This window comes from Cyphomyrmex costatus, unplaced genomic scaffold, assembly GCF_001594065.2.
Source record: "Cyphomyrmex costatus isolate MS0001 unplaced genomic scaffold, Ccosl1.0 scaffold20, whole genome shotgun sequence".
Taxonomy (NCBI): Eukaryota; Metazoa; Arthropoda; class Insecta; order Hymenoptera; family Formicidae; genus Cyphomyrmex; species Cyphomyrmex costatus.
The window spans coordinates 878,255-899,959 of record NW_017276039.1 but is presented as its reverse complement, the minus strand read 5'-3'; the positions used below and the strand labels follow the sequence as shown (position 1 = coordinate 899,959).

At 38.7% G+C, this 21,705-nt stretch overlaps 1 protein-coding gene across 8 annotated transcripts in view; it reads left to right on the top strand.

The window, feature by feature from the left end:
• The first annotated feature begins 712 nt into the window (after positions 1-712).
• The window catches only part of PMCA (plasma membrane calcium-transporting ATPase 3), a 49,601-nt gene continuing 28,608 nt past the window's right edge, over positions 713-21,705 (top strand). For 4 of the 8 annotated variants that reach the window (XM_018539028.1, XM_018539026.1, XM_018539024.1 and 1 more), the window contains exons 1-12: positions 713-878; positions 1,171-1,371; positions 1,616-1,842; positions 1,997-2,132; positions 2,264-2,398; positions 4,093-4,128; positions 5,091-5,530; positions 5,616-6,100; positions 6,334-7,379; positions 7,506-7,720; positions 7,938-8,089; positions 13,397-13,529. In XM_018539028.1, the coding sequence (XP_018394530.1) occupies positions 722-878; positions 1,171-1,371; positions 1,616-1,842; positions 1,997-2,132; positions 2,264-2,398; positions 4,093-4,128; positions 5,091-5,530; positions 5,616-6,100; positions 6,334-7,379; positions 7,506-7,720; positions 7,938-8,089; positions 13,397-13,529 (3,363 nt within the window). In that variant the 5' untranslated portion in view covers positions 713-721. Of the gene's footprint in view, positions 879-1,170; positions 1,372-1,615; positions 1,843-1,996; positions 2,133-2,263; positions 2,399-4,092; positions 4,129-5,090; positions 5,531-5,615; positions 6,101-6,333; positions 7,380-7,505; positions 7,721-7,937; positions 8,090-13,396; positions 13,530-17,685; positions 19,368-21,705 lie in introns of those variants that run through there. The other 4 variants (XR_001940681.1, XM_018539030.1, XM_018539029.1 and 1 more) reach the window with 3 other exon arrangements.

The following is a 21,705-nucleotide window of genomic DNA, read 5'->3' as shown; positions in this document are numbered from 1 at the left end:
GGTAGGGTCGACGTGGTGTATGTGTGTGCGCGTCGTATATGCGTGTGTGTGTGTGTATATATATATATGAGTGTACGTGTATGCAGGCACCAGCACGGCGAAGCGATGTTGCTCCTTTCGACGTCGCTGCACACCCCCGGAATCAATAATCGCGTTGCATAAGCGACGAGAACGTCCGTCGCGAGCGTAGCCGCGTGCCCTCGTCCTCATCGCCGTCATCGTCGTCCTCATCGTCGGATATTCGTTCAGTTTCCTGACACGCGGCCGCCCGATATCGATTGCGTCCGCGTTCACCCGATTCCCGCAGCACCGCCGGATCACAAGGAGAGCTGGCCTGTCGTCGTGCAACGATGTGTCCTACACGTCGCCTCGCGATGGTAGATTTCTACTGTTTAATCCTTTCCTCGTGATGTGTCAACGTGGTCCATAGACTGTAATTTCCCAGTCAGTGGACGCACTGCGATAATTTAAGTTACAAATGGAATCAAACATAACATGTGTATATGAATGTAACATGGAACATGTGTTTATATCCATTTAGCATTTATTACACCCTTGTAGACTTGATAACTGAAGAAGGTGTCTCTTATGTTTCAGCCGTTGGTCCTCCATTCACTTGGAGGCCAGTGGAGCAGAGACGCCAGAGAATAATACGAGCTGTGGTAGCCTTGCAAAAGCGTAACAGTAGTTGGCTTCGGCCAACAGAAGCGACAGGGATATCATGGCGACGATAGACGGCCGGCCGGCCCAATATGGTGTCACGCTTAAGCAACTCCGTGAGCTCATGGAGCTCCGGGGTCGCGAAGGTGTCAACAAAATCAATGGCTACGGTGGTGTGCAGGAGATTTGTAAAAAGCTGTATACTTCACCCAATGAAGGTAGGTTTTGTTAGCTGTGTCTTGCTAGGACAGAACATTTATGTCGACACAAGAGATGAGCTTTATATACCTTTCTTCTAATCTCTGAAGATTTAGGCCAATATTCATAGCCAGTTGTTATTCTAAGATCGCCTCAAGTAAAGTCTTAAGATGCTAATACGACTCTCTATATAACTTGCTTTGACATTAATCTTAAGACTGTCCTTAAAAAAGATCTTAAATATAAGAACTGGACTACCGGTCTGACATAGGAAGACATATGATGAGAAATACATTATGATAATTTGTGTAGGTCTTAGTGGATCAGCAGCAGACATACAACATAGGCGAGATACATTTGGTTCCAATATGATACCTCCAAAGCCACCAAAAACATTTTTACAGTTAGTATGGGAAGCATTACAAGATGTCACGTTAATCATCTTAGAAGTAGCAGCATTGGTTTCATTAGGTCTTAGCTTTTATCATCCTGCTGATGATGAGAAAACACAAGGTAAGTATTTATGATGTGATGTCATATATTTATCTATGAGTAGTTTCCACTTATTGTTAGATAGTATATAGTGAGGAATTTATATTAAAATCTTTTATATATACATATATATATGTATATAGTGTTTATATGTATAACTGCAGAGAGTATCAGCTTTAGGCTTAGAAAAACTTTAGAGAGAAAGAGAGAGAGAGAGAGAGAAAAAGAGAAATTTTTACAATATATTCTTTTCGTTTATCTCCAGCATCTGTAGATGAGGACGAAGCGAAATACGGTTGGATTGAAGGACTCGCTATATTGATTTCTGTAATTGTGGTGGTCTTAGTGACTGCGTTTAATGATTATTCCAAGGAGAGGCAGTTTAGAGGTCTTCAAAGTCGGATAGAGGGAGAACACAAGTTCTCGGTTATACGGCAAGGAGAAGTGAAACAAATCTCTGTATCTGACATTGTTGTGGGTGACATTTGTCAGGTATATATGCAGCATCGTTAATCAAATTCTTTATAGTCTTTAAATATATAGTAACCTGTTTTAACCTGTTGGATTAACTTTGAGCGGCATCTCTATATATTGATGTAGTAGAAGAAAGCAAAATTTACATTAAATTAGCTGTTTGACAATACAGATAAAATATGGAGACCTGTTGCCTGCAGACGGTATTCTTATACAAAGCAACGATCTCAAAGTGGATGAATCCAGTCTGACTGGAGAGTCAGATCATGTAAAGAAAGGGGAAGCGTTTGATCCTATGGTACTTTCAGGTGAGAGAGCCTTGATTGAATCATTCTCATTACTACATTATTTCTATTGCATAAAAAAAGGTTCAAAATTTTTGAAGAATCGTCATAAGACGAAAAACTATATATTTTGTATATATTGTGTTGTTGAAAAGGTACGCACGTGATGGAGGGTTCCGGGAAAATGTTAGTTACTGCAGTAGGTGTTAATTCCCAAGCGGGTATTATCTTTACCTTACTGGGTGCTGCTGTTGATCAACAGGAGCAAGAAATCAAGAAAATGAAGAAAGGTACGTGTAATCGTTACTTCCTATTGACTAATTACTTTGAATGACTATATATTTATACAGATGTTACTAAATTCTTGGAGTAATCTTTTATAAATATATAGTACGTGTTTTTTAAAATTCTATTAGGTTTTGTTAGATTAATTTAAAAATCAATATTTCCATATTCTTTCCACTCTAATGATTTAGTACACCTGTCTCTTTACTAGCAACTTCTGAATCATTCAAATTATTAAGATGGTAATAAATGAATAAGTTACAACGTACAAACAGTGAATTTACGGCGATTTACCTAATAGAAGTTGTTGGTATTCTATTATATCTTCGCATGATATTTATGAAATGTTTCAAAATGAGTGTAGACGAATCGCAGTGGACGCATGGTTTTGACGTGAATTGGTGTGATAATTTTTTATTACGGATTTTACAAATAGTCATTTTTTTATTCCTTGTTTTTTACCCTTGACATTGCATTTGCAACACCTACAACAGATGAATTTCTGTATTTTTATTAACTCATTAACTGATTGGCTATAGAAAACCTGTGTTTTGATTTGTTAACGTTTCAAAAACGAACACTTACTAGTTTTAAAAAGTGTAAAATATTCTCATAAAATGCAATGACGCAGCAATATTATTTCATGACAATTCTTTCATTAACAAAAAATTCCCCATTCAATTATACACATTGAATGTATTAGGCACTGTAGACAAATATCGAAAGTAATATTTGCAAATTACAGTTCTGCCAACTTATCTCTAGTAAAGTGTCATATATAATTTATGAGAAAAAAAAGGAGCTCTTATCGGTAGAATATTTTCAAGGTGCTATTATTTGATTATATTTTCTTGAGTCATTTGTGTTTTTGTCCCTCTACATAGCTAAAATGTTTTTGCTGTATAATGTTTCTACTGTATAATGTTTTCTTATCTTTGTCTGATATGTGTATATGAGGTTCACATTTGATAATTGCAAAATTGGTTAAATTGTTATTATTCTATAATCTTTTCAAATCATTTTTATAGAAACTGTCTTACAAGTCACGTACTTTTCAAATCAAGGACTAAAATTAAAAAAAATTTTACATTTTAATAATATTATATTAAAAATGTCAAGGTATGACGTTTATTTAAAAAAAAAAGGGAGGATTGTTTTCAGATATTAAACTTATCAGAATCTTTGATATATATTAGTTATAATTTGCCATTTTTAATCCAATTTTTCTAGATTTGTATTTTGAGAAAAGTACGCCATTTTTGGGACATTTTATATATGGAAATAGAATATCAAAGGCATAATTCCTTCTTTTTTGACGATCCATGCTCCTCTGTATGTATTTCGTTGTTGCACAACCTGGAAGGTAAATTTGTATTTTCCTGGCGCGTACATACGTGCGTGCGTGCGTGTATATATTATCAGGAATGCATTCTTATGCACTTTTACAATTATATTAGTGAAAATTGGTCCGTTTATTGGTGTAAAACAGTAGCCGTTTTTATTCTTTATGTTAGACCTTCTGGGCTGTACCTACCTCATTTGTTAGTATTAAGTACCCTTTTAAGAAAATTAACGAGAAAAAGAAGAAAAAGAATTATAATTAAAAGACCTGAATTCTGTTAATGGCGCGACTTATTGGCATATACATTTTCAGATAGATTGCTAATCAATTTCGTTTTGCATGTATTTTTTTATCTAGAGGCTAAAAAGCAGCGGAAGAAGAAGTCATTACCAGGTGAATAATTCTAAATAATATCTATATATATATACATATTTTTATTGTTTTTATCTCAATATATAATTATGTGTATACATTATACACATATACGTTACTATTAATACCAAGAAATTGATCGAATTCTCAAGGCAGCATTCAGTTTTCTTTTATCTCTCACTTCATCTTCTTCATTTTTCTGTATCACTCGGGTATATTTTCTTTTTTTTTCTTCTATATTATTTCGATTAATTGTACCTACGACCTTATACTATGTGTACTAATGTTGCGTATAAAGGAATATTTTATCGTATTGGTAATATTTGATTAAAGTCGGTTTTCCCTCTCTTCATTGAGCACGGTTTAAATGTACTCGGACCTGGCATATATTGCGCGTTTTGAAGCAATAATATTAATTTAAAATAATGAAAATCGTGATGAGGGTAGATACTATGCGTTTTTTATTTAAAGGACAATTTCGATATATTGCTCGCTACTAAACGCTATATCCAGGACCGAGTGTAAGAGAAGAAACGAAATTACACTGTCCACGCTTCCGTTCCCTATTAATTTTTGCGTGTTCTATTGGCAGTGGTTTATATGCATTTGACACGTTAGCGGCTATTTCATTCTTGCATTAGCTTCTCGTTTTCTGCATTTTAGTAATGATATAAACACCCGTGGTTTTAAATCTGTGTTTTTAACATGTAACTGCTATGCCACTTAATCTTAATCATCTTTCATTAAACTTTTATCCATTAACTTAAGTAGCATCCACTATTTTTATTAGAATGCTTTTAACAACTTCGTATATATTCGTGCTGAATTTAACGATCGAGGTTCAGTCGGCGTTGCGATCGATTAGCAGCATGATCAGAGTCCTTGCTGAGGTGCGAGTAAAAATTGATCGCTTGAGTCGATTAAACCTCGATTGGCATATAGTACAGATGGAGCGCAATCTAATTTTGGTACTGTAAATCAAGGAGACGAGTCGGTAGAGATTACCGGGAACAGTCACGTGACGGGAAGCGGCGGTGGAGGCGGTGGAGGTGGAGGTGGAGGTGGAGGCGGTGGCGGTGGCGGTGGCGGCAGTGTCAAGCACGAGGGCGGCGAGAATCATCACGCAGCCGCACCCGCGAGCGCCGGGGAGAGTGGAAAGAAAGAAAAGAGTGTTCTGCAAGCCAAGCTAACTAAACTCGCCATACAGATCGGTTACGCCGGCTCGACCATCGCGGTGCTCACTGTCTTCATTCTAATCATACAGTTCTGCGTGACGACCTTCGTCATAGAGAGTAAACCGTGGCGAAATACGTACGCTGGTGATCTGGTGCGACATCTGATCATCGGTGTCACGGTGCTCGTAGTCGCCGTACCCGAGGGTCTTCCTCTAGCCGTCACCTTGTCGCTCGCTTATTCCGTCAAGGTGAGATCACACAAATTCCGTGTTAACTTTACCGAAACTTCCGTTCTTTTTTCCTCTTTGAAACCGTCCATTTCTCTCTGTGCAGAAAATGATGAAAGACAACAATCTGGTGCGTCATTTGGACGCCTGCGAGACGATGGGTAACGCCACCGCCATTTGCTCGGACAAGACCGGCACCCTGACTACGAACCGCATGACCGTGGTACAGTCGTACATATGCGAGAAGATGTGTAAGACAACGCCGAATTTCTCGGACATTCCGAGCCACATCGGCGAGTTGATCATACAGGCCATCTCCATCAATTCGGCGTACACGTCGCGGATAATGGAGTCGCAGGACCCTGCTGAATTGCCGACACAGGTTGGCAACAAAACCGAATGTGCCTTACTTGGATTCGTATTAGCCCTGGGCAAGAAATATCAAACCGTGCGGGACGACTATCCTGAGGAAACCTTTACGCGGGTGTATACGTTTAATAGCGTAAGAAAGAGCATGTCCACCGTTATCCCTAGAAAGGGTGGTGGATTCAGGCTCTTCACCAAGGGCGCTTCCGAGATCATCATGAAGAAGTACGTAAATAATTTTATTCTGATATCTACACATTACATTACGATTTAAAACAATTTAAGTCCTGCGATTTTAGTCATTTCAGTCATCTCAGCAATTGAACAATTTTGTAAAGTAAAAACTATGTTTTTTTAAAAGAGAAAAATTTATTCGACCTTAGTGTCCTGAAATTAATTTTTTTTATATTTTTTTAGATTAAAGAGAAATTTTAGAAATCTGATTGATTTTATTATAGATGTGCCTTTATATATGGTCGCGAGGGTCATCTGGAGACGTTTACCAGAGATATGCAAGAGCGTCTAGTAAAGAACGTGATCGAACCCATGGCATGCGACGGGCTGCGTACCATCTCCATCGCTTATCGCGATTTTGTTCCTGGCAAGGCGGAGATCAATCAAGTTCACATCGACAACGAGCCCAACTGGGACGACGAGGATAATCTAGTGAACAACCTCACCTGCCTGTGCATCGTCGGTATCGAGGATCCGGTACGTCCCGAGGTACCGGATGCGATCAAAAAATGCCAAAAAGCCGGCATCACTGTGCGCATGGTTACGGGTGACAATATAAACACCGCGCGATCCATCGCGCTCAAGTGTGGTATCCTGAAGCCGAACGAAGACTTCCTCATTCTGGAGGGTAAGGAGTTCAACCGCAGGATCAGAGATAGTAATGGCGAGGTGCAGCAACATTTACTGGACAAAGTGTGGCCAAAACTACGAGTATTGGCCAGATCGTCTCCCACCGACAAGTACACCTTAGTGAAAGGCATCATTGACAGTAAGGCGAGCGACAGTCGGGAGGTCGTGGCAGTAACCGGCGACGGCACAAACGATGGTCCGGCTTTGAAGAAAGCCGACGTCGGTTTTGCTATGGGTATTGCCGGTACAGACGTCGCCAAGGAAGCGTCCGATATCATACTGACGGACGATAACTTTTCGTCGATCGTGAAGGCGGTTATGTGGGGCAGAAACGTCTACGATAGCATCGCCAAGTTTCTGCAGTTCCAATTGACCGTCAACGTGGTCGCCGTAATTGTCGCTTTCATCGGTGCTTGTGCCGTGCAGGACTCGCCGCTTAAGGCGGTGCAGATGTTGTGGGTAAACCTAATCATGGACACATTAGCGTCCCTCGCCTTGGCCACCGAATTGCCTACGCCCGATCTACTCCTCCGTAGACCGTACGGTCGCACAAAACCACTCATTTCCAGGACAATGATGAAAAATATTCTCGGTCAGGCCTTTTATCAATTGGGTGTAATTTTCGCGCTTCTATTCGCCGGTGAGTACTATTCCTTTCCCTCTTCCTGTGACTGCTCGATCTCGCCAATTCGCTTCGTCGAACTTCCATCGTTCGATGTTTTTATCGAGCAGAACTTTGTAAAACTTTCGCGAATGGCTGCCACAGGTGACCTGATGCTCGACATCGATACGGGCCGCGGAGTAGCGGCGGCAGGCGGTGGGCCCACGCAACACTTCACCGTCATCTTCAACACGTTCGTCATGATGACTCTCTTCAACGAATTCAACGCCAGGAAAATTCACGGTCAACGCAATGTCTTCCAGGGAATATTCACCAACCCCATCTTCTATTCGATTTGGATCTGCACGTGTTTCGCGCAAGTAAGTTATCAATTATTTTTGCTCCTATCTATTGTTATGATCGCGGTGTAAAGACGACGGATCACTAGATCAGAGTTCCATCGATAAATAGCTCGTATAATAGTTTATTTGCTTATTGATGATACATTGCAGAACAATGATGAATAGCTTGTTTTTTAACAGTGATTTAAATAGCATTGTTTTTTGATGAACAATTGTCTGTTTATTTTGCTTATAGGTGTTTATCATACAATACGGTAAAATGGCATTCAGCACCAAAGCGCTCAGTTTAGACCAGTGGTTGTGGTGCCTGTTCTTCGGAATCGGTACGCTAATATGGGGCCAAATAGTTACGACTATTCCTACACGCCGAATTCCCAAAATTCTTTCGTAAGTTAAAATTATGTACTCACAAACACATACACACATATAGGTACATACAAATACACAAACACGATTTCTTTTGTTTGATCTTTGAGCACGAGGTTTATTGCAAAGAGAGAAATGAACAAAATCGCATACTCACAACACTCGATGCTTTCCTTTTTGTAGAGAACGATTTATTTAAAAATGAGATTATTTTAAGATTTAGTTTAAGATTGATAATCGTGCAATTTTCAGTTTCATTTCCAAAATTTATGATAAAAATTCTGATAATATTGGTCACGCGCATATACACGTATTACAATTATGAAAATAAATTGATAAATATATATACATATATTTATATATATTTTTGTATATATAATTGATGAGTAATTGGAATTTTTGCATTATGATGTTTTTTATTGCTAAAAATCATCATAAATGTCAAAAACATAAAAAAAATGTAAGGTGAATGAACTGTCTTTTGTGATCACTAAAATTAATATCATTAACAAATCAACATTCTGCTCAAATCCGTAAAGCTTAGAGTAAATATAGATATCTATATGGACTATCTACGGAAGTGCTATCTAATCTACCATTATACGTGAATTAGCATTCTAAGTTTTCGTCTCATTAGCGTAGATGCCTTTGCATGCCGAATCTAGAACTCACTCGTGCTGATCAGTATAAACACACACACATATATATATATATATACACCGCAGGATTAGTAATAGTTTATGTCGACTCCCGAAGAATGTTACCTTTCATGTGCAAGCTCGCGTGATTGTTTCACTTTGGTCCGTAATAGAAATCTTTAATGAACCTGTAAAGTAATCTCAAAGTAACTATTACATATAAAATTCAATTATATTCGTATTAACAAGTTGGACCTGTATAATTACAAAATTATAAATTAACAAAATAGCAGTCTAATTGGATAATTATATATAGATATCTATAATAAAAAAGATAATCAGAACTGTGCCCGTATCAGACTAGATATTGATATTAAGATTGAATAAAAAGTTGATCAATCAAAGCAAAGTTCATTAAGCTTGATATTGATTTTCTTTCTTGAAATTCTAATTGGTTAAATTCAATTTTAATTTTTAATGTGATACAGGCATTAGGATTTTCACAATTAGCATATATAATAATTATTATATACGTTTATATTAAAATCGTAATGGCTTAAATTTCAATAAAAGTGTAAGATAATTTTATAATAATTCTATTTCAAAAATTACTTAGTACTGTAATTGTCACTAATCATATGGTTCTCTGATCATAAATCACAATCGTAATCAAATGTAAATGATCACGCATGCTGAGATGAACCCCATCCCGGGTATTCCCTCGCTCCTCCAACCTGTACGTAATTTGGCCTTAATCGTTGCATGATTACAGCCGTCTTGGAAATCTACATACTTGTTTGTATAAGCGGTGTCGAGGCGACAGCGGACGTTATGCTGTCGCAAGTACTAATTGAAGTTCGATGCATAGCGCACGATCTTGAATATTCAACGAGACGGACTGGAAAAAACGACGAAAGCTTGTTTAGTTTAATAACGCGATTATTCGATAATTAATTTAAACTAAGCATGAGGAACAATCTGAAACGATCTCGCGATCGATAACGCTTATTAACACACGTTCTTTCACTCGATTTGTTGAATTTACGCGATCTCTCCGAGTTCTTTCTTTCTCTTTCTCCTCTTCTTTTATCCTTACATCGTCTTTTACCTTGTCCTTTTCCTTATTATTCAACACGTTCTTTTTTTCCATATATGTACACGTACACAATCATGTCCGACTGGATACGACTCTCCGTAGTGACACTAATTGTCTTACACCTGTCGATGAAACATAATCTCGGCGAGGATCAGTCTTCGATACTGTAAGCAAGGAAAAAATATTTTCATTGAGAAAAAAAAATAAATCACTGTGTTGACAGAAAGGAATTGCAGTATCCGAATTTTGGAAACTTATGATATAGTTTTAAAGAGTACATATAATTAAAAGTGTAACATGGAAAGAAAGTAAAATTATGTACATATATTTACTATTCTAATTAAAATTAATTTAGAATTTTAATCCTCCATTTGTTATCTGCATCTTTTAGATATGAGCGAAATTTTGCTCTTAAATTTCTTCATTTTTACTCGAATTTCAATTTCAAAATTTTAACATTTAAATTAAAAAAAACTATTTGGTAATGTAATGGAGACGTTGAAAAATAATACTAAATTTTTTTATATTTTTTAAAAGCTAGAACAGTAAAAAAATTTGAACAAAAAAATCTCAGATTGCAAACGGAGGGATTGAAAATATGATTGCAAAGGATTAAAAGTGCTCTACCGAAAAGTTATTAATTTTGAAAAGTGTCACTTTCCTATCGATGCAATGAAATATTGAGAACGAAAAGATATAAATACTTTTTACTTGCTTGCTGCATTTGAATTTAAAATCTAAACTCATCGATTATAACTTTCGATCATTCGTACTACTCTTTCGCATCTTTTTCTCCTATGTCTTTTTTTCTTTTTTTTTTTCTTCAAGCTGATAGCTCCTAATACACAAAAGAAGCATGGTTCGAATGCCGCCGCATGCGAGAAGCTCGCCCGTGTAACAGGCGAGCGAGTTAATCTCGCGTCGAGTCGAGAATATACACGCTTTTTGCCGCTACTCTGTGTACGCGAGTCGAGGACACTACTAAAATGCTACACGAGCGGAAGGGTCAGCTGGCCAAAGGTTACAGGGAGTGTTCTCGCGAAGCTTTTACCGCCGAGTATGTAGTACAGTACATATACCCGCTTGTATAACACAACCAGACCGGCTATTCACGTTGTCAGTATGCGTGTCTGCGTGTGTGTGTGTGTGTGTGTGTACGACCGCGCGCGTGTGTGTGTGTATGCCGTTTCGTAGGTGAACAGAAATCCGATATACATATTTCCCTCCGATATATTGTATGATATTGTACGTGCATCCATCGCGTCCTGGCATCGTCCAGGACAGCGAGAACCGATGACGTACGCTTGCTATATATATGGAGAACAGAGAAGAGCGATTCTTGTCGGGTTGGTCTCTGAGTTCACGTATATTTCCGATTGATTTTTGAAGGAGATGGAACATAATTCGGCGGTAAATAAATTCCTTCGGTTTAGATCATCTCCGTTGCCACTTTGCTTTATTTCATTTTCTTTTTTTCTTTATACTTGTTGAACGTTAATTATCACGTGAATTTATGGATCGGCCCGACACATCATTCCGTCCATCGTCGAGTGCCGTTCTCCACAAGAGAGCCTGTGCGAGTGCCTATAAATAGCGACGACAGGCGACACGTAGTCGCATCGGCACTACGCGCCTTTTCACGCTTATGTTTCGCTCAACAGGTAAGAATCGCACCTGCTTTTTGCCAAAGCGACGACCTGACGCAAAATTGACGACGTGTCATGAAAGACTAGAAATAACGAAGAAGACGAACCGACGACGTAAAACGCGAGATAGACACAAGCCAACGAAACGGAAACACAACGCATTAACACACTTATTAATTTTATATAATGTCAAATTATGTACTCTATTTGAGTTATTTTTAATCTACTTTTTATTTATTTTTAATTGTTTCTATAAATCGTCACTGCTCCTACTCACCATGAAATTAATTTAACAAAAACAATGAAGTTAAACAATTTAACTCAAGAACATGTATTAAATTTGACTCAATTTATTATTTATAAAGTGCATACGTTAGTTACAGACGTTGTTTACTTTGAAACTAATCCATGGAAATGGATTAATTTACATTTTGATTCATATGAAAGTTAAAAATAACAAAATGTTATTTAATTCAAGGGATTGGGTTATCATTGTTTCTTTGATATAAGTATAATATTGCAAGACACAAAGGTATGAGGTAGCTTATCAAAACAGTTATCTGTATCTTATCGTTGAAGGAGGCTTTGAATTGGGAAAACTAACGTATCACACATTGAATGCGAAGAAAAAAATGCATTCTCTCTGACATCTCGCGCACATATGATCCTATATATTTTTCTCTTTCTCTCTCTCTCTCTCTCTTTCTCTCTCTCATTCTCTTCTTTTCACTCATTTCTCATATTTCTTCATGCTTACTATCGGTTGTAACATGGAAGGCTGAATCGACAGCGGATCGGAGAAAAGTTTTACCTTTCTAATGCTTTACATTAACTAACTTCTTATACCATATCACAGTAGAAACACATTTTGCTCACGACATATTTGCACTTGCACTCATTATGCATCTCTCTATTTACTAACGAACGGAGTGTGCGCTAAACAGCCTATTTGATCGAAGATTGAAATAATTTCTTCTCGTGAGATTAACTACGTACATCTATTGTATTCCTTTAAAAAAAAAAGAAGTTGGATGTCTTGATCGTTTCTTCTAAACTCTGCAAATAGAGTTTCTAGAACTGAAAATGTACTAATTTACATATGAATGTTATTATAATTCCGCTTTGATCAAATATAAAAATTTTTCTCTCACTTATTTATTCATTTATCGATTCATCTTCCACTTATTGTTGACGTGAAATATTATTTTGAATTAGTCAGAGAATATTAAAATTTTTTTATGTAGAATAGAAATCGTAATGATATTGTAAGGACGTTGTTATGACCTTTGTTACTTGTAAGTTTACTTGATCCTTAACATCTAGTCATGATGACTCCTATGGTATCTTTATGACTCTATGTTCAACCTAGGTATCACATATAAGTGACAAATAAAGTTATAACGAGAGACATTCTATGGTATCTTTATGATGTTCTCTAGATATCTAATCTATATTTGGAAGATAACTGAAGAACCGCGCATGTCTCGAAATTTTTGTCATGGAAAATGATTTCAACGTGTAGTCATCAAATGTCAGTTAGCAAACACTCCGCATTTCATCACATCTTTCCATCACGCCAATAATATGAGTCGATCCACTCGTTAGCCATACATACTCACAAACACGCACCTGGCCACTATCTCGCCCCGTCTTATCACCGATAAATCTATTCTTTTACTTACACCATCGAATTCCGCGTAGCGTTAGCACATCGTAAATAGATTAGGGATTTCCTGAGGAGCGAGGGGAAAACTGTGTTGGGTGCAGCGCGTCCGAGAAGAGAGCGCCGATTGCGAAACTTCCGTCTCTCGGCTGCCTAAAAAAAAATACAAAGAACAAAAGAAAGAAATTAACAATACAAAGTATATCATACCATTCTCTATTCCATTCAGTTAACAGGATGAATCCGAGTGATGAAGAAATGGTTTCATGTTTTTTTCAAAAACAGATGGGGCCGCGGCCAGCCGGATGATATCGGTGCGATCAATCTAGGAGACGAGAAATTCGACCCTGACTCGGATAAAAAGCCGCGCGCAGGACAAATTCTATGGATCCGTGGTCTAACACGGCTACAAACACAGGTAACTATCCCTATCTTTCTTTTCTCTCTCTCTCTGTCTATCTATCTATCTATCTATTTTTCTCTGTCACTCTGTCTCTCTCTCTCTTTCTCATTCTCTCATTATCTCATCATTCAACTCAAGATTCAATATTCTCTCGATTCCTATTCTATTCACGAAAACAGAAATGAGAAAACTCAACAAAAAGCGCCCCCGGATCCAGCGGGTTCAGGTGGCGAGACCACACGAGTCACATACGGTCCTCTTAACGTTTTTTAAACTCTCAGGACTCTTTTCTTTTCTTTTCTTTACTTTGGGTGCGATCCACTTAACCAGAAATGCTTCGAAGCATTTGATTGACCAATCAGAAGAAAGAATGTCACTAATTGACCAATCAAAGAATACATTCGAAGCATTAGTAGCACCAAGTGGATCAAAACCTTTGTTTCTTTCTTTTAATAACGCACTGAAAAAAAAAATTTACTAAATCTTAATATATATATTTTTCAAATATTACTAAGTAAACATTTACTTATAATAAAAAAGTATTCACTCAATAAAAAAAGTGATAGCTGAATAGTTCTTGTACCAAATAAATATATATCTACATTGGTAAATATTTACTTGGGAACTATTCAAATATTTATTAAAATTTAGTACTTTTTTCAGTGTGCGCGCGCGATTACTCGACGTTCGTATGCACGTCGAACGTCGAACGTATCCGCGCGCGTATTTCTTCTTATTATCAACAAATACGTATACAAAATATAATAAATCCACTTATATACGACTTGTACTATCACCACTCTACTTATTACCATCGACAGCGACAATAATAACGAGTTGTTTCAGTTTTGACCGTTACCTTGGTTTGCATTTTCATTTGAGTTCCACCATTACCACGTTAGAGAACCGCGGCCGCGTTTTTCCACACTTCGATCCGATGATACCGACGACCGTGTGCGATAAGAGTGCCTCACAACAGACGATTGAACGCGTCCAAATAGACGGATCGTTAACCGCCCACTCGATAGCCCGCTCGTGAGAGCGTGCGGGGAACGATCTTTGGCTGAAGGAGGAGAGCGAAGAGCCACGCGTGATTTTCACAAACGACACTCTCGGTGTTGCTCTCCCACTCACTCCTTCAGGGACGCGATACATCTAACCGTGTGTCTCTTACCAATTAGGATACAACACGTGCACATATTCATGTACATATATACATATATTTATATCTATATATATATTTCTAAACAAGTAAACTCAGTGTGTAAGTCTATGCCGATAAGAAGCTAGGTCTAAACTGTCATGTCATTATCTCAGGTAGGGGAAATCGGTCGCGGGCCCTGATCGACCGGACACGGTCGATCGGCCCCGCGATTAGGGTGACAGGACCGAACGTAGAGAAACGGCAGACAAGAGACGATAACGCGAGATAAAAAAAACGTTTTACCTGAACTCGTTACGACTCGACCAGCGTCACTGATCGCGCATGCACGACTCTTCGACGAGAACGACGCACTGATAGGGTTGACGCACATACACAATACACACATAGAGACCTGCCGTAGTAAACGCACAAATTAGTGCTTGTTCTCCGCCCGTTTATCTCCACCCTTTCCCCCTCGTATACGCGAATACCAGCGATATGGGAGGAACGTGAGGACAGTTGGGACTAGACGCGTGATGTCTTTATCCGCGGGATTTGCATGAGAAATTAACTGTGATCGAAGTAAACGTATACATAGGATGGCAAATGGTAGCTGGAACGTTTCGATAACTCTGCTAGATTCAAAGATACACGAATGAGAGATTTTTTTTCCTGTGTTTATATCATTTTTCCCTTAAAACTATTCAAGGTGCGTCTTTGACATTCTTTTCGTATCTTTAAATTGACTGAAAATTAACGGAGTTATTTTTATATATGAATCCTATACAACACAGATTTCGAAGGGACGACTTAAAAATGTTCAGAAGATGATCTATATCGTAAGGATGTCCCCAGAATGTCCTTAGGATAAAGTATGCTATGTGGGATCAGTGAAAGGTTGGAGTAGAGATCGGAATGTGTGTGGAGATTTTTAAAACTGTACAGTTTTAAAAATCTATATAGTTACCGCGTTTATTTCGATCTATTTTATTTGGCATGCAAATCGAAACGTGTCTTCGCCTTGTCCCAGCTCTTCTGATCGCGGTACTCTTCCAAATCCCTCAGAGAAGATCGCGAGTGTCGTGACCAATGCGTAGGGAGAATAGAAACCACCAGCATATATCACCGATTTCTGATTGAGTCGAGTTTCTCCTGATACTACTTTCTGGCGTCGACGAGCTCTCGACCTGAGCATATATATATCTTACATATATTTGCGCGTACATATATATTACATATATATATTATATATACGTTCTTATATCCCGTACAGCTTGCATCCACAGTAGCTCTCCACAGACAGCCAGAACCAACTTAGCAGTGGTCCACGCAGTCCTCAGCCAATTTCTCTTTCTTTCTCTACTCTCTCACTCTCTTTCTCTCTATTTGTTTCTTTCCCGCTCCTGATATCTCTTACGCTCGGTTTCCCACTCTTTCCCCTTGATATATGCTCTATCTCACCCTTTAGTTCTCGTGAGATTACATGTCAGAATACGCTCTCGTTTCCTCGTCTCGGGAGGGCACGTCTCCGTAACCCCGAAAGTGTGTGCACCACTTTTCTCCGAGTCTAGTGATCGATGTCTATGTTTCGCCGATCGATGAACTCAGAACACTCCCACTCCGGGGGAGGTTTGCCCCTCTAGACTCTGTTGTCTTCGTAAAGTACATCTATATATACTCTCACCGTGAAGCACTGTTTTTGAATATTCGAGTGACGTTAAGTAGGATGTTGAAATCGAACACGTGTAAGCACCTCGTGGTAAACTTTCTTCGCCGAACTTTCTCTCGCAAGAGGCGTCTTTACACACCGACTCCGTCATACGATTTTCCACACTCACCGTTAAAACGGGCGACTCTTACGTAACTCTCGCGCGGATAACTCGTGTAAAGTAGGTAGTCTCTTCCCATCTTCGTACGTAACGTATCTAAATCCGTAGCCTACGGTTACTCATAATTAGCTGGCAAAACGAAACTTTCATTGTTACGCGGTTCAAGAACGTAATACGTAAAAGATTCATTCCACTTCGCTATTGTCCTTAGCCGCCTTAGCCGCCCGCTATTCCTATCGATTTTACGTTCAAGCGGAAGGCTCTATACTCTGTCGCACAAGTTAAAGCGGACGGTGCCGAATGACGGTGTGTTCGTTCGCGTCGTCTGTTGGGTATGTCTCCGTTAATATTAAAAATTGCAATTCCCCAAGTTGTAAAAACGTTTCACACGCATTTATGTGTGTTGTGTCCAATTACTTTTTACATCGGTTACGATCAACAAGGCGGCGACGTCAGTTGGCGGTCGGCAGTCTATTAGCTAGGCGTGTGCCAGAGGTAACGATTGCGGTCCGTTTCTCGTCGAAGAATCCCCGAAACACCCGATAACTCACTCTATACGATGATTGCGCAGCGAATTTTTTTGCAGTAATGTCAAATATCTGTCTACATATCTAACTGTCAATCATTTTGGCGGCTCGGGCTGTGGCGCGACAAAGAAAACGACTGTCGCTGGTCCTTTGCAGCTCCGTTACAGCCGGTCACGATGCGATTTCAAAATAAATCAATATAATGTAGAACGGATGAGTTGCACACAACGTATGTAAGAAATTCTAGTCCATCTAGAAACTCGCGGCGAATACGTATATTTCCTTTCTCTCTCTCTGTCTGTCTCTCTACCAATTTTCTCTACTTTATATTATATATATTATATATAGCTACACTATACGTACTTTCTATTCTCTTTACATTCTCTTCCCCCTTTTTTCTCTGTAACTTTGTCTGTCTCGCACAGTCAACGGTCGTTAAGTGTTCAATATCACGAGAAGCACACGTTAATATATAGAACGGCTTAATTAAAAAAAAAATTTAAAATAAACTAAAAGGGAACAGAAAAAAAATAGAACGGAAAATCGAACAGACGATTTAAGAAAGACAGAAAAGAGATAGGACAAGAAAAAAGAAAAAAAAAAAAATACAATTACCCTGGAATGTCACGTGAAGCTAATGATGTAAAACTGGATGTGTCACCTACTTTCAGACGAGCAATAGAACTCTGGTGCAGAATGTATCTGTGACAGGCAGATCCCCTTCTCAGGATTACTACATGGTTAGTCCGCAAGTCCACTATCATCCGCAAGTTTGCTCATTGTTTGACCGTGTTAAATAATCTGATTAACCGTTTCTCTCTATATTTATCTATACATATATATTTTCATCGTCTTTCTTTGGTTCCTCTGATATATTCTGACTTTTTTTTGCGAACACTTTTTTGATCGATATGTACCATGTACTATGATTTCCTACAAGCAGACCTTTTTCAGTTTGCCTTTTGTGTTCTCTATCTCTCTCTATCTCTATCTCTCTCTTCTACTACTACTTACTACTACTATTTATCTGTCTCTACACACGTCTCACAATGTCTGCATTTTGTTTAACAAGTAAGTGCTTGCGGACTGCGAGTTTCGATTAATATTTTTCGCCCGTGTGCTTATTATATATATACATATATATATTATTACATGCGACACCCGTCTTTTGTGGTTGATTCTAAACTATCCTCCACAAATAAAAAAAGAAAACCAGAAAACCGGCAGCCAGTATATATATATCGGCGTCGAGCAATTTGCATCGCCATGATTATTGTCACTGCGGCAGCTAATTATATCGCTCCTGATGTATCTTTCTCTTTTTGTTCTTTTTTTCTTTCTGTATCACCACCGCACCTGCCTCTTACTCTCTTTCTCTTTCTTTGTTTGGTGGATCTTGTGTCGCGTAATACGATCGCACGTATACGATCGTATATCGCTTCTCCCGATGTCACCAACTCCTCTGTCCTTAGTATCTCTGTTAAGCGAGACGCTAATGGGGCGCATGTACGTAAAACACGCCTCCCGTTTACGCGTGACAACGAGAAAAGAAAAAAAGCAGCCGACCACCGCCCACGTGGTTGGGAATCGTTACTGGCTATTGTTATTTGTTGCCGCGAGAGACACGTTGATGGCTCTGACGTTCGATGGAATATACATTAACGATTACGACCGTTTTGGCTGCCGTCATACGCTTCTCTCGATTGTCTCCCTTCACCATATTACTTTCTTTCTTATGTGTCTTTTCTCTTCCTTTCTGCCTTTCCCCAGTCTCCATTCTTCTTTTTGTTCCTTTCTCCTTCTTTTCTTTTACGCCTCATTTCCACTAAGATGTTGCATGTACGTGTTTGTGTGCGTTCTTTTTTTTTTTATTCTTATTTTGGCGCGTCGGAGGTGCTCGTCAGCTGACTTGGAATCAAACAGCCAAGGGCGAGCCGCGCAGCTTTCGAAGTGACGTGATCAGAGATGTACGGCGCTATAACACTGCGGTGTGTGCTACCCGTTTCCTCGATACAACAGCGCTGTTCCTAGAAATGTTAGTTAAGGTTGACTGAGGTTTCGGTGATTCCCAGTCAGATTCTATCTGTCCTAGCTGCTGCAGATTCTGCCTTCGCTTTTGGTTCCGTCTTCGAGAGGAGACGGAGGATCAGTTGAGCCCCGGTTAACGTTAACTAACGTTCCAAGGAACGGCCCAAGCCCAAGCACACTGGAACACTGGACAAGTCTCCTTCTTTTTGTTTTGGATCTATGTTCGCTTTCTTGTGTGAGCATCGTTTTCTTTTTTTCTTTCATTTCCGGCGTACGACTCGCTCGGTCGGCCGGTTCTTCTCTACACACACGCCGTGTACATTCGCTTCCCCTTTTGTCTCTTTTATTTCTTTTATTTCTTTTTTTAATTACTGCAGTGTGAGCATTGCTGTGATGATTGATTAACACGTGATGTACGATGTTATTACCGTACGTTGTATATCGATGTGCGCGACATGTACTTTTTTTTTTATAATTATTGTACGTATCTTTAACGTGGCACAGTGTGTATGTATATATATATCTGTATATTCAATATATATTGCATTGTGCGTTCTGTACCGATGCGAGGGACAAACAACTCGCTCGGACACCGAAACGCTCCGCTAAAAAAAAAAAATTTTTTTTTCCAACGGCGTTCGTACGGCGAGAGAGCGCGCGCTCGATCGCGCGTTTCTCGAATTCGGCTCGTCGAGTCTCACACTACTTTTTCCCCGTACATCCCTCTACAGACGGTACAACGAAATTTTCTCTCTACTCCCGCTACTCGAAACCGCGTCAACGATCGTCAGCACACGTGTATTTGCGCTATCAATTCCTCAAAATTTTAAACTCGATTCCGATTTTCTGCGATATTTGCTCGGACGACTGGAGCCGATAGCGAATGCGAGTCTTGGTGCTCCGTCTATTCTCGATGAGAGTGTCGCTTCTGAGAAAAATTTGCCCAGAGGATATACAATCCAGGTCAAAGGTTCAGAAACTTTGATATTTTTGAGATTATTTACTCAAATATCCATAACAATGACTGCATTCAGCAGAATCCGATAGTTATCCGATTGTTGTAAGATTCTTTAATATGATTGGTTTTAAGGTAATGTAAGAAGTGAGACAGGTAAAAATCAATCATACACTGAGGAATCTTACAACAAAATCTTACAAGTTGCTTTTTGTGTTTTTAACAATAATTCTGCAGATCCAATAACTGTTATTGAATATGGAGAATTATTTAAAAAAGAATTAATTAAAACAATATTATTATAGATATTTGGATAAGTAATCCCAAAAATGGCTGCGTTCAGCAGAATGTTTATTTTGCAATTGTTGCAAGTTTTCTTTGATGACAAGATTTTTCTAGATCTAAAATATATTCTGATCAGCGCAAAAAAAACTTTCTACTGTAACAAAATGAACACCCTACTAAATTCTATTATCACTTTTTAAAAAGTGTTTCTAAACTTTTGGCCTGGAATGTATCTGGATATCCTGAGGTTCAATGAATTTAATGTAGCTCATTTAGTTAACTTCGCGATATTTATTTTAATATTGTTCGTTCAATGAGTCGAAAAAAGAATACAAGGACGACACTATTTGACCTTTACAAAACGGGAAAGTTACTATGTATAGCAGCACTGAAATTGTCATATTTTGAGACAAAGAATACAGCACAAATATTCCTGTAAATTTAACATCATACAGTGTTTATACAATTCTTACCGTGTTGGTGTTGATGTTAATAGTAACACCAACATGGTGAGAATTATATAGACACCACGTGGTATTTAATTAACACTGATTTGTTCAGAGTGTGTGTGAATAAAAAGTATAAATAGTGAGTGAGTAAATAGTAAATTATATATAACTAATCTTAAGGAATCTCTTAAGGAAAAGCGCTGTAAGATTTAAAAAAGAGAAAACAAAAATAACCCCCCGTCTTTTGTAAAGGTTAACGGTAATTGAGATGTTAAAAAATGAGCTACAGCAGTCTTCATATTTTTCAAACTTCCGCCATGAGAAACGCGATGTCTGACTAGCAGCGGCCTTTTTTCATTTGATGTAATATCCGAATCTCTCGAATCGTTTGAACGATGCGACACTCATCGTGATTACGATGTGTGCACTTGGATATGTTCTACACGATTCCAGTCGCGTTCGGTTTTCCTTTTTCGATCTCTCATTCGAAGCTCTTTCTCTCTCTCTCTTTCTCTTTCTTGCTTTCTCTTTCTCTCTCTCTTTCTCTCGCTCGAGAGGGAGAAATCGCCTTTTTTCTATCTCTGTAGAAGAATTGCAGCGTGAAAAATGGTGAAAAAAAGAGGAAGACGCACTAAGAAACGAGAGATTCGCGCGTTATTCATCGACACGTGTGCGGCACGCACAGGAGGGAAAAGAAACAAGAAAACATTTACTCATGTACCTACTCTTTCTCTTTTACATGCATACACGTACATACACACACACACACACACACACACACAAACATACACATACATATATCACACACGCACAAAATATATTAGAAACGAAAATGGAGAAAACGCGATGGAGATGGTGATTAGCGAACGCCGATGCAATCCGTGGCAAAAAAGAGCTGCTTGTGCGCGCTGAAAGAAAAAAAAGTAGTGATTTAGCGAAGTTGTGAAAACGAAAGCGAGTGCCGAGACTGATGG